The sequence below is a fragment of the Cervus elaphus genome, chromosome 19 (genome assembly GCF_910594005.1).
Source record: "Cervus elaphus chromosome 19, mCerEla1.1, whole genome shotgun sequence".
Lineage (NCBI taxonomy): Eukaryota > Metazoa > Chordata > Mammalia > Artiodactyla > Cervidae > Cervus > Cervus elaphus.
The window spans coordinates 45,690,685-45,703,272 of record NC_057833.1 but is presented as its reverse complement, the minus strand read 5'-3'; the positions used below and the strand labels follow the sequence as shown (position 1 = coordinate 45,703,272).

Here is a 12,588-nt window from a genome sequence, read left to right as displayed (position 1 = left end):
CTTTTCTTAAGCATTAAAAAAAGGCACCAAATGTATACTGTTTTGAAATAAACATTTTTAATGCAGTATTCTTATTGGAAAAATAGTACAGGACACCTCAAATTACTTATGTAGTCTCTTGAAAAAATTAATTGCAGTTCAGAATTATTGAGCTGTATTGTGTATATGGGTGGAAAAGAAAATCTTTTGCTGACATAGTTTATTGTAGATGAGTGGGAGAGGTACTTGTCACACAAAAGATAAAATAATAGCAGTGTAGTTGTCCAGTATTGACTATGTTGATTTAAATACTGTAGATAGAGAATTTAACTTGTAGAAGACAATTGTTTAGAAAAACGAATGTTTTAAGTTCCAGAATTAAGGAGCAGTTGGTGTTTTGAGCCTGATCTAATGCAATGCCTTCCGTAAATTGCACTGTTAAAATACAGTATAGTGTAATATTATTATTATTATATTTTCCTGTTATAGAAAATTGCTTTATGGAGTAAATGAAATTGCTGTGAAAGTGCCTTCAGTTTTTAAGCTCCTGGTTAAGGAGGTAAGACAATTGTTCCTGTCTTAACATTTGTGATCAATAGGTTTGTCAATTGAAAAGAGCCAGGATTTAAGTAATAAGAAGATAGTCTTGTTTTTTTGTTTCCTAACTTCTCTTTGCTTATTTTTTTTCTTGGAAGGTCAGAAAGATCTTTCTCCAGTAGATCAGTAATTTGGGGGCATGATTACTTTTTTATTTTGTCTGATTTTTTTGGTTTTCTTGTCTATAGATTTTTTCTTATTCTCAGGAAGTTGTGCATCTAAACCTTGCCCTATTTTGCAGATGTGTACCTCTGTCTCCCCCACCCCCAATTTTAAAAACAGTTTATCATGTTTTCTTCACGTGGTACACTCTTAGGAACTAGGCATCATGCCAGATGTTTGGAATTAAAAACATTACATGATGAGTGACAGGAATTTGTACTTTAGCCTAGGGGGAATGCAGGTCAGTAGTTACTGTAGCGACTTTAGTTTGTAAGAGCCATAGAGGAGGCGTAAGTAAAGGGTTGTGGCATGTAAAGAAAGGGAGTAAGTGGCTTTGCCTAGGAGAGTTAGGCTCTCCCGTTTTCTTTCTGATTTTGGGCTAAAGATCAGAATTAGCTGTACTGGGTCAGTACTTTGAGTAGAAGTTAGATTGCCTTCCATCATTTCTCGAGAGTAGCTGTGTAATTGAGCCTTAGAGCACAGCAACGTGTAATGAGTCGGAATTAGAAAGACTGGCTTGTAACATGACTCCATCTGTAACCAGCTCTGATCATTAGAAGCCCTTCTCCCTGCTGCTCTTGTATTGGTAAAATTGTAGTAAATCCTTTAATGGCCTCATTTGATTTTGAAGTAAAATAGGATTATGTATGTGAAAGTGCTTTGAAAAGTACAGAAACATCAATTTTAAGACATTGGAGATTATTAATGAAATTGATAAAATACTATAAAATTTGGGTAGTCAAAGTCCTTTAGCAAGACTCTTTTTTTTTTTGGGAAGTAAACCTGCCAATTGGTTTTTTATTGGCCAAATCAGATGCAGACATCTTTTAAATTTTTTTAGATTATGAAAGGATGATAACACATTTATAGGAGACTTGGAAAATGCAGAAGAAAGTTACATATAATTCCACTATACATTAGTAATTTTTTTAAGTAAATTAAGGTTTTTAATTGGAGTTTTAATATCAAACTCTCAGAAATTAATAGAATAAATAGAAAAGTAGAAGGATGTAGTAGACCTAAAAAGCAGTATGAACCAATTCAACGTAGTAATAATTAAGATTTATATAATTTTCACATAACCACAGGATACAATTTCTATACAAGTTCCCATAGGCTATAAACCAGAAGACACTGGAACATATCCAGGGACATAAAACAAGGGGGAAAAATTTCATGGTCCAAAGGTACTGAAATCACACAGTCTATTCTCTTTACCACTGTGGAATTATGTTAGATATCAATATCAAAATATACTTGAAAATAACACACATACTTTCAAGTGCTATGTGACATTTGCTGTTAGAGATCTTTGACTAAGCCATTAAAAGCCTCAGTAAAGTTAAAAGACTGAAAAAACACAGAAGGTGATTGCAGAGAAGAAAGGATTTAAGTGAGAAATTAATATCAAAGATACTTTAAAGGTCTCATGTATTTGGAAATTGAATGTCCATGTTTAAATGATGGGTGTATGTAAGAAGCCATAACAAGGAAGATTAGAAAATATTTTTAACAGAATAGAAATGAAAAGAGAATTTATCAGAATTTGTTGCATGCAGCTGAAGCTGCTCAATGCAACTAAATACAATATGAAGTCTTGAATAAGGTATGAAAACAAAAGAATGGACAGTAGTGTAAAGTTTTGTGAAATTTGAACAAAATCTGTACTTCTGTTAATACTGTATCACATGTTAATTTCCTGTGTGGGTTTCTTTTTTTTTTTTAGTGTTTCTTCATATTCTTAGAATTGGATTAGAAATTTCAAACCTTATTCAGATTTTTTTTGAAGTCACTAAAATAGTAAGTGGGGAAGTGCACACATGCACATGTTTTCATCCACCTAGCCAGCCTATGTTTTTTGGTTGGTGCATTTAATCCATTTATATTTAAGGTAATTATCACTATATGTGATCCTGTCACTAATTGTTTTGGGTTTAATTTTTGTAGATCTTTTCCTTTTCTTGTTTTTAGCAGGACTCCTTGTTTCTTTTTTTTTTTTCCATTCAGGTTTTAAGCCTTATTTATTTCCTTAGAGAAAGCAAAGCAGTGTAACTTATCTCATATTTGTCTTCTCTTTGGACTTCAGTGAACCCTTGACTTAGAAGTAAATTAGTGTTTCAGGTTCATAATAAGTAAATGTTTGTTCCATTTGGTTAAACATTTTGTACTCTTTTACAGCACAGTAATTATTGAAAGTAAATGTGCTTTTTTGCTAAGGCAAAATGAAAAACAGCTAAATTCACACATTTTAGCTGTTTCTAGCTGAATCTATATTTGGGTTTATCAATCTAACTGGATGCTCCCAATTTAAATTAAGCTTATTTAGTCAAATTCTAGTAGTTTAATGATTGTTTTCTAAAAAGGTAGTATCTTGCTCTACTTTTGGGGTAGTTAGTTACATGTTGCCCTAGGGTACTATACAGCTTATCCTGTTAATATCTTGTTAGTTATTTCTTAAATCTGTATGGTTTTAAATATCTCATTCAATTTGACTTAAAAATTTTGTTTTTTAGGTTCTCAACCCATTTTACATTTTCCAGTTGTTCAGTGTTATACTCTGGAGCACAGATGAATACTATTACTATGCTATAACCATTGTGATTATGTCTGTAGTATCAATTATAAGCTCCCTGTATGCCATTAGAAAGGTGAGTCCAATTTATTACGGTTTTCACAACTGTATTTGTACTTTATAATAACACATAGGGTGTGCAGAATGATATTTGGCATAAAGCATGTTCTTGTTACAGTTTTTCTTTTAGTTATGTGAATATGTACTCCTTTGCCCTCTTTTTGAGGTAGAGGAACACAGATGCTTTTTAAAGTCAGAGTATCACGTGATTGCTTTGGGGCTGTAGGGGTCTCTAGTTGCTTATCTTAGACTGGAATACTGGAGGGCTGAATCTCCTGTTTTTAGGGCTGTCTTGTTAAAGTGTTTCTTATTTTGTTTGGGGCTGAAACATTGAATGATCTTTGAATCTTTTGGTATTGACTTTTTTAAAGGTAGAGTAATATGTGTTTATTATATTAGCTTGTGTGCTAAGTCACTTCAGTTACGTCTGACTCTTTGCGCCCCATGGACTGTAGCCCACCAGACTCCTGTCCATGGGATCCTCTAGGCAAGAATACTGGAGTGGGTTGCCATTTCCTCCTCCAGGAGATGTTCCCAACCCAGGGATCGAACCCAAGTCATGCATCTCCTGCATTGCAGGTGGATTCTTTACCACTAGCACTATATTAGCTTATCTTATTTTATATTACCCTTGCTTTCTAATAGATTGAAGACAGAGTTTATATTAATGAGTTCAAAATTTTTTTCCTCTGATTCAGCAATATATTATGTTACATGACATGGTGGCGGCTCATAGTACTGTGAGAGTTTCAGTTTGCAGAGTAAATGAAGGTAAGTACTTCATTTTACTCTTAGGAAAGTAAATAGAAAGAGATATCCACTATGCACTAATGTGTGAAGCAAGCCCAATATATTATGCATATACATACAGTTCCATAAGAAACAAAAATGTATGTTTGGATTTATAGTCATGTCTCTGTATCAAGTTCATTCATTTATGTGAAATTGTATTTTTCTTTTTCTGTAATGTGACAGGCACTATACAGGGCTCTCGGGATGGACATAGTCCTTGCCATCATTGAACTTCAGTCTAGTTGGAAAGACAGATGATAAACAGAACAATGAAGTGTGATAAATGATAGAGTTCAGGGAACTTAGATATTAGAGCTCATTTACTATAGGTGTCACGGATGGCTTCTTTGAACAGGTATATTTTAAGTGATTGAACTAGCCAGATAAAGTATAGGTGAGAAAGTGATAAGGCAGTGGTGAGAGAGGGAGATAAGAGGATTCTAGTGCCCAAAGGCCTGGAAATTAGAGAGTTTGTTCATTGTAATAACTGAAAGAAATTCAGTGTGGCAGATGCAGCAGTTAGAGGGTAGATAGTCTTTTAAGGCTTGTGAAGGAATCTGGACTCTCCCAAAAGGCAGTGGAAAGACATTGAAGGGTTTTAAGTAGGAGAGTGATATGATCCTATTACTTCATGGCAAATAGGTGGGGAAACAGTGGCTGATATTTTTTTGGGCTCCACAATCACTGCAGATGGTGATTGCAGCCTTGAAATTAAAAGACGCTTACTCCTTGGAAGGAAAGTTATGACCAACCTAGACAGCATATTAAAAAGCAGAGCCATTACTTTGTCAACAAAGGTCCGTCTAGTCAAGGCTATGGTTTTTCCAGTAGTCATGTATGGATGTGAGAGTTGGACTATAAAGAAAGCTGAGTGCCAAAGAATTGATGCTTTTGAACTGTGGTGTTGGAGAAGACTCTTGAGAGTTCCTTGGACAGCAAGGAGATCCAACCAGTCCATCCTAAAGGAGATCAGTCCTGGGTGTTCACTGGAAGGACTGATGTTGAAGCTGAAACTCCAGTATTTTGGCCACCTGATGCGAAGAGTTGACTCATTTGAAAAGACCCTGATGTTGGGAAAGATTGAAGGCAGGAGGAGAAGGGGATGACAGAGGATGAGATGGTTAGATGGCAGCACCGACTCAATGGACATGAGTTTGGGTGAACTCCGAGAGTTGGTGATGGACAGGGAGACCTGGCGTGCCTTCGGTTCATGGGGTTGCAAAGAGTCAGACACGACTGAGCAACTGAACTGATATGATCGTAGTTGCCTATTTGAAAAAATCCTTCTGATTGCCATGTTCAAACTTATTTAGAAGGAAGTAATATTGAAGGCATGAAATGAATCAGGGTGAAGGTTGTGGAGATGGAGGGTGGAGAGATGGCTTTGAAAGATACTTAAATGTGGGCACTGAACAAGATTTGCTGATAGAGTGGTGTCAGGCTGGCGGGGGATGAATGTTGGTGTCATTAAATTAAAATATACCTGTTCGCCTCCACTGGAGGAGAAGCAGAATTGTAGGGAAGGATAACATTTTGACACATGGGTTTGTCCGGTGATATATGGAAGAGGTTAAGGATACAGGGGAGGCAGCTCAGCATTATAGGTCTTGGAGACAGCAGCCTCTGATTTATCAGGAAAACCAAATCAGCCTGCATTCTCTTCGACTCGGTATCCCACATCCAAGTGTGAACCGAAGTTGACCTAGCAGGTTGTTTTCTTCCTTGTGCTTCTTGGTCACTTGCTACTTTAGCTGATTATATCGCCTTTCCTAGTTGCAGTCTTAAGATGTGTGGTTTATTGATGCTCCTTCCCTTCCCGCACTGCCACTACCAAAGATGCTGGGCATCTCTCAGTGTATTTCTTCCTTACCCCCTCAGTAGTCCAACAGATGATTGATACTTAGTTTCCCCGTATACCTAAAGGTTAGAATTTCAAGTGGCATGAGGGCATTGAGTCAAGTTTATATTTTTTTTCCGTTTTTCTTTTTTTCATTTATTTTTATTAGTTGGAGGCTAATTACAATATTGTAGTGATTTTTGCCATACATTGACATGAATCAGCCATGGATTTACATGTGTTCCCCATCCCAATCTCCGCTCCCACCTCCCTCCCCATGAGTCAAGTTTTTAAAATAAAGGATTGTATTAAGAAATGAAGATTATTATACTTACTACATGCTAAATAACTTTAGAATTCTTTGCTTTTAGCTTAGTAAACTACTTCTACTTTTTTTTTTTTTTTTAAGAAACAAAAGAATATTTGTCCTAAGGGCCAACATCACAAACAGTAGTTTTCTTCTCACCCATCTTTGCTTAGAAACTAGTGTAAGTCTCGTTTAAGCATAGTTTAATAAAATCTAGGGGTAGAGGAAGAAAGAATGCCCAAATATAAGGCCACCTTTTACTTGAGAAGATCTTGAAAGAAGTGTTTGACTAACTTGAATATAATACATAAATTTCTAAGGAAGTAATGAACTGGATATGGTAAGTTTTATTTTATACATTTATTTGAAATAATGTCTAAGATACTTTGGAACTGTTTTAGGAATACTGAGAAGACAATGAAACAATATGGAATATAAATAGTAGTCATAAGGAAAAGAATCCTGTTAGAAAGTGCTAAAATTTCAGTGCTTTTCTCTGTTTCCGGGGGATTATAGAAGTCTGAGGTTATGTACATATTTCAGGGGAGTGTCCTGGGTGGACTTACTGCCTGTTTAGCTCACAGGGCTGATAGCTAAGATTGACCATCCACTGTTGAAATGAGTGTTGAAATCCACCCATCTGTTAGCTTAGAGGGGACTTGGCATTAACTGTGTGTACTTGGTGTACTATCCAGGGACAAACTAGCTGACACATTATAGACACTGTGCTCTGTTAGCTTAAGGAATAATAATTTTGTCAGAACTCTTCATCTATTGGGATTTTCTTATTTAACTCCATTATATTTTTAATGTCTTACTGAGATCAGGTAACCTTTGGATGATCTTTAGCTTGTTGTATTTTTATTACAAGTTAAAGAATACTCTTTCCAGACCTGTCTTTCTTTTTCTTTCCTTAAATTCAGAAATAGAAGAGATCTTTTCTACAGACCTTGTGCCGGGAGATGTCATGGTCATTCCATTAAATGGGACAGTCATGCCTTGTGATGCAGTGCTTATTAACGGTACTTGCATTGTAAATGAAAGCATGTTAACAGGTAAACTAAATTAAATGAGTAAAAGTTAGCTGAGTTGCTTATAATGATAGGACTAAGTAGTTACTGATTAAGCTTGTATCAGTATTAACTATGCAGTTTGTATCCTTTATTCACAAACATCATGTGATAGATATTGAAGTTTAGTTTTTTTTTTTTTTGAGAGAACCAAATCCTGCATTATACTCAGCTGTAATACTAAAGTATAATGCTGGTGCTAACATCTCTTGTCCAGCTTCTGTTCATTCTTCTGACAGGAGGAAATGCTTTATAGAAGGGACTCGGAAAAAAGATCTTTCCCCACAGCATATTTACTGCTTTTCACTTTGATGTACAAAATGTAGGAATAAAAGAGTTGATATTTTTATTAAATTGGGGAGAAATAGACTGCAAAATAACTTCCCTTTGGAAATTCAGAATCTAGAGGTAGAGCTTTATTTCTTTTTATCATATGACTTTTTTAATTGTCGTAGTCAATCTGGCAAGAAAGTGATTCTTATATAATACATTTTTGAACTAGTAAGAGTCTGTCTTAAAACACACTCATGCACATAAACATCCCTGCACACCTTTTGCCCTTGACACAAGAAGTGTGGATGCTACAGAGCATAACATTGTAGCAGTAAAATAATTTGTCTGTTTGTTACTGTTAGAGGATTACCATACTCCTCTTTTCTCAGATGTCTGTTCTCTTCATGCGTGTGTGTGTGTGCTGGGGGGTTGTTGGGAGGTGAGGGTGGTTAGGAGTGGATCTTCACATGTTGTGTGTTCTTGGGGTTGCAGAGTGCTTCCCAGGTTAGTTCTCAGGGGTACCAGAACAGGTGCTGTGGTGATGGCAACAACCTTGTCTTCTTAAGAAACGTGATGTAATTATTTCCAAGTGATTACCTTTGAGTCACAGATGACTTTCGAGAATTACTGTAGAAGACAAGATTTGCTGTTTCTGGGTAAGGAAATTGGAAGATAAAAGGCTGATTGATTAAGCTGTGTTATTCACATTTGAGAACTTTTAATAACTGTTGTTAACAGTTATTAACTCAAGTTATAAACACACCACTCAAAATTTGTGATTTCTATGCTTTAAGTTATGAATTTTTTTTTTAAAGGAGAAAGTGTTCCAGTGACAAAAACTAATTTGCCAAATCCTTCAGTGGACATGAAAGGAACGAGAGATGAATTATATAGTCCAGAAACACATAGACGACACACTTTGTTTTGTGGGACAACTGTTATTCAGACTCGTTTCTACGCTGGAGAACTTGTCAAAGCCATAGTAGTTAGAACAGGTAGAAAATGCTTAATCTTTTCTTGCATGGTTTAGCACATTTGATGCTTATTGCATGTTTAAAGAGAGATTCTATTTTGAGAGATAATTATCATTTTCTGATAGAGTTACTATAGAATCATTTTCTTCTTTACTCTTTTTTTTAAAAAAGGATTTAGTACTTCCAAAGGACAGCTTGTTCGCTCCATATTGTATCCCAAACCAACTGATTTTAAACTCTACAGAGATGCCTACTTATTTCTACTGTGTCTAGTGGCTGTGGCTGCAATTGGGTTTATCTACACTATTATCAATAACATTTTAAATGAGGTATGTACGTGGGAAACCTTTAATAGAGTTTGATTTTTAATTATCACATGTGGCTATTGAGGATTTGAGATGTGTCTAGCGAGACTGGAAAATTGAAATTTTAATTTAAATTAATTTAACTTAGAGCCACATGAGACTTGTAGCTATTATGTTAGAAAGTACAGATGTAGAAAATCACCATTATAGCAGAAAGTTTTTACCAGGTTTAGATGGTCTTTTATTTGCTTTCTTGTGACTTATAAAAGGGAGGAGTGATCACATACTCACCAAAAGTTTTATTCTTTTTTCTTTTTTTAACCTCTGGTATATACAGCATTAAAATTATTTGTGATTACTGAATTGAAGATATTTCTAAGGCACCTTGTCAGATTTCTTTTTCTATTCCTTGTAGAGACTCTGATAGTAGTAAGAGTCAATATCTAATAATGTTGTTTACTTTAAAGTATGTAGTGTATGAAGTATATGAGGCTATTAAAGTAGGAATTTTTTAAAAAAATAGCTCTCATTTCACAGCCCACTGACGATTCATTGAGCTTTCTATTTTGCAGCATCTCTAAAAGGGAAAAAAATTGTTTATAATTAATAGGTGAATATATATGTGCTTTATATATAAAACTAAAGAAATACTCATTGGATTAATAAATATTTAATATTGGGGGGCCTGATATTTATTTTTATGTTAACCGTAGGTTGAAGTTGCAGATATAATTATCGAGTCTCTTGATATCATTACAATTACTGTGCCGCCTGCACTTCCTGCTGCAATGACCGCTGGCATTGTGTATGCCCAAAGAAGACTGAAGAAAGTGGGTATTTTCTGTATCAGTCCCCAAAGGATCAACATCTGTGGACAACTGAATCTTATTTGCTTTGACAAGGTTGGTTCAGTTTCATAATCATTCTCAAAGGTCACTTTGTAGTTTTGTAAACCTAAAGTATTTAGATTAATGGTTTCTGTGTTCTTTATCAACTAATTTGCACACATTTGAAAAGAAATGTTTTTCTAATTTTCCTTTTTAAAAACTTATTTGGCATCTGTATCATTTTTATATTATTTTTTCAATTTTTATTACTTTGGATATTGCTTATTTGCCCAAATCTGCAATTGACCAGTCCTTCTAGAATTATACCTTGTAGTAGTAGTTAAATTTATTTGCTGTTTCGTGTTTTTAACAGAATAGACTTCATACAAATATGTTTCCTGGAATGTTACTGCTCTGAAGTATATACATTTAGTGTTTGCTCTATGATTTTATTGAATGTGTTATAAAATTACAAAGGACACTGGTTATATAATTTCATGTGAAAAGGACAGATTTTTTTACTTGTTTGAAATACAGAGGGTTCTCCTTTCCTCATGTGGGATCAGTTTTTCTGAAAGTTCAGAGAACTAAATCTTGACCAGGTTCTTCTGGGTAAGTGATATGATACACATTTGATTTTTGTGTGTCATCTTTATTATCAAGAAAAAAAAGTGAGGTGTATTTTGTTAAGAAAAAAAGAAGGTTGTAACTTAATGACTGTTTCATATTAAATTAATCTGTTCAGAAAATTTTATCTATGTTTGAGCTTTTTTGGAAATGTTTGAAAAGTTTTTAAGCAGACCCAGAAGTAGAAAAAAAGATGCAAGTGAAATAAACCCTCATTTACCCATTATCCTACTTAAACAGTTAACCAGCATTTTGTCAGTCTTACTTTATTGTCCCCTCATTTTGAAGGTGGCAGCATCAGACATTATATTACTTTATCCATATACTTCAGTATGTAGCTCTAGAAGATAAAATAATGTTTTAAAAACACATTACCACAATACCATTAGCACTGCTTACTACTACACTTACCAGAATTAACAGCCTCTGTATTACCTAATATCCAGTACATATTCAGGTTTCCCTGCTTTACAGTCTGTTTTCAATTGTAATCCAAATACAGATTGCAATGATTGCAGTTAATCGGTAACCATTGTTTTTCTTGCCTTTCTTTTCCAGTCATCTTATTGGAGAACCCAGCTTATTTATTTCCTGAATTTGGCTGATTACACTTCTTGATGTCATTTAACTTTGTTCTTCTTCCCTATTTTGGCTCCATATGCCCTAATCTCTCCCTCCTGTGTTGGCATCCATTGTGATAGGTTGAGTGGCACATTGTTCCACTGTTTAATAACACAAGCACATAAGTATACATTTTCTACACATATCTCCCCCCACCCCACCCACATAGAGGAACTGTACCAAGGGAGTGTTCTACACCCTTTTCCTCAGTTTTGTCTTGAAAGTTATTTTCTGTTAGCACACACACAGAGATCTTACTCATCTCCTTCCCCCTTTTATATCTGTATAGCACTCTATTTTGTAGACATAGCATAGTTTTTCATGATTTTGTAAATGTGTGTTTTTTTTTTTTTTAAAGACTGGAACCCTTACTGAAGATGGTTTAGATCTTTGGGGGATTCAGCGAGTGGAAAATGCACGGTAATTATCAGCTAGATTTGACCATTTGTTGTTGTTGTTCAGTCGCTCAGTCACGTCTGACTTTTTTTGACCCCGTGAACTGCAGCATACCAGGCTCCCCTGTCCTTCACTGTCTCCCAGAGTTTGCTTAAACTCATGTGCATTGAGTTAATGATGCCATCCAACCATTTCGTCTTCTGTTGTCCCCCTTTCCCCCTCCCTTCAATCTTTCCCAGCATCAGGGTCTTTTATTAGTTTATTTTTAATAAATATATTAATATATGAACGTTCAGACATATAGAAAGTAATACGACAGATAACTCTGTACCCACTACTGAGATTAAACGTTGACATTTTGCCGTATTTGTTTCAGATCTCTGAAGCAAAAAGATTTAAAAAGATTTAAAACATTACAGATACTGCTGAAGTCTTATCCTATCCCTTTGTCTATCCTTGCCATTGTTCTGAAGTTGTGTTTTTATCCTCTCATGTTTTTATAGTTTACTTCCTGTATATCTACCCATAAACAAGATCTGTCCATAAATGAGTATATATGACTGATATGTACTGTATGTGTTTTTGCCACCTTTTGGCCTTATAACATGTTTCCAAGATTCATTCATGTTGATCTGTATAGATCCAAATTATTAATCTTAACTATTTTTTAGTATGCCATTGTGTGACTAAACCATAATATTTGTTCTTCAGCCAGAGGGCAGTTTCAATTTTTCTCTATTTTTCCTTCCACACTCATAAACAGTGTTGCAATTAAAATTCTTAGTGTTACAACTCCTGTGAGTATGTCCTTGAGTTTGAGTAAACCAGTTTTTTCACAGTTTCAATACTGGATCATACAGCACATGCATGGCCACAGCTCTAGTAGGTACCGTCTGCTTACTCTCTAAGTGACGGTGCAAACTCACTCTCCCTCACTGTATGGGTGATCCTATTGCCCTGCATCCTTGCCAAACTTGGTATTGCCAGACTTCTGATTTTCCCAAATGAATAGCTATGAAATATTATTTCATTGTGGCTTTGTTCGGAGTTTCTTCATTGCTTATAAAGCTGAACATTTTTTCAAATTTTTGGAAGGAGGATTATTTGGCATTCTGTGCATTGTCAGTTTATATCCTGTTTTTTTTTTTTTTAATGGTGGTGTTTGTCTTTATCTTATTCATTTGTTAGA

General features: G+C 35.0%; 1 protein-coding gene across 4 annotated transcripts in view; it reads left to right on the top strand.

Annotated features, from left to right (window-relative positions):
* Positions 1-12,588, top strand: part of ATP13A3 (ATPase 13A3) — a 77,767-nt gene that overhangs the window by 26,234 nt on the left and 38,945 nt on the right. For all 4 annotated transcript variants that reach the window (XM_043873814.1, XM_043873815.1, XM_043873812.1 and 1 more), the window contains 8 exons: positions 469-538; positions 3,252-3,386; positions 4,069-4,141; positions 7,230-7,361; positions 8,465-8,644; positions 8,795-8,952; positions 9,642-9,830; positions 11,362-11,423. In XM_043873814.1, the coding sequence (XP_043729749.1) occupies positions 469-538; positions 3,252-3,386; positions 4,069-4,141; positions 7,230-7,361; positions 8,465-8,644; positions 8,795-8,952; positions 9,642-9,830; positions 11,362-11,423 (999 nt within the window). The remainder of the gene's footprint in view (positions 1-468; positions 539-3,251; positions 3,387-4,068; positions 4,142-7,229; positions 7,362-8,464; positions 8,645-8,794; positions 8,953-9,641; positions 9,831-11,361; positions 11,424-12,588) is intronic.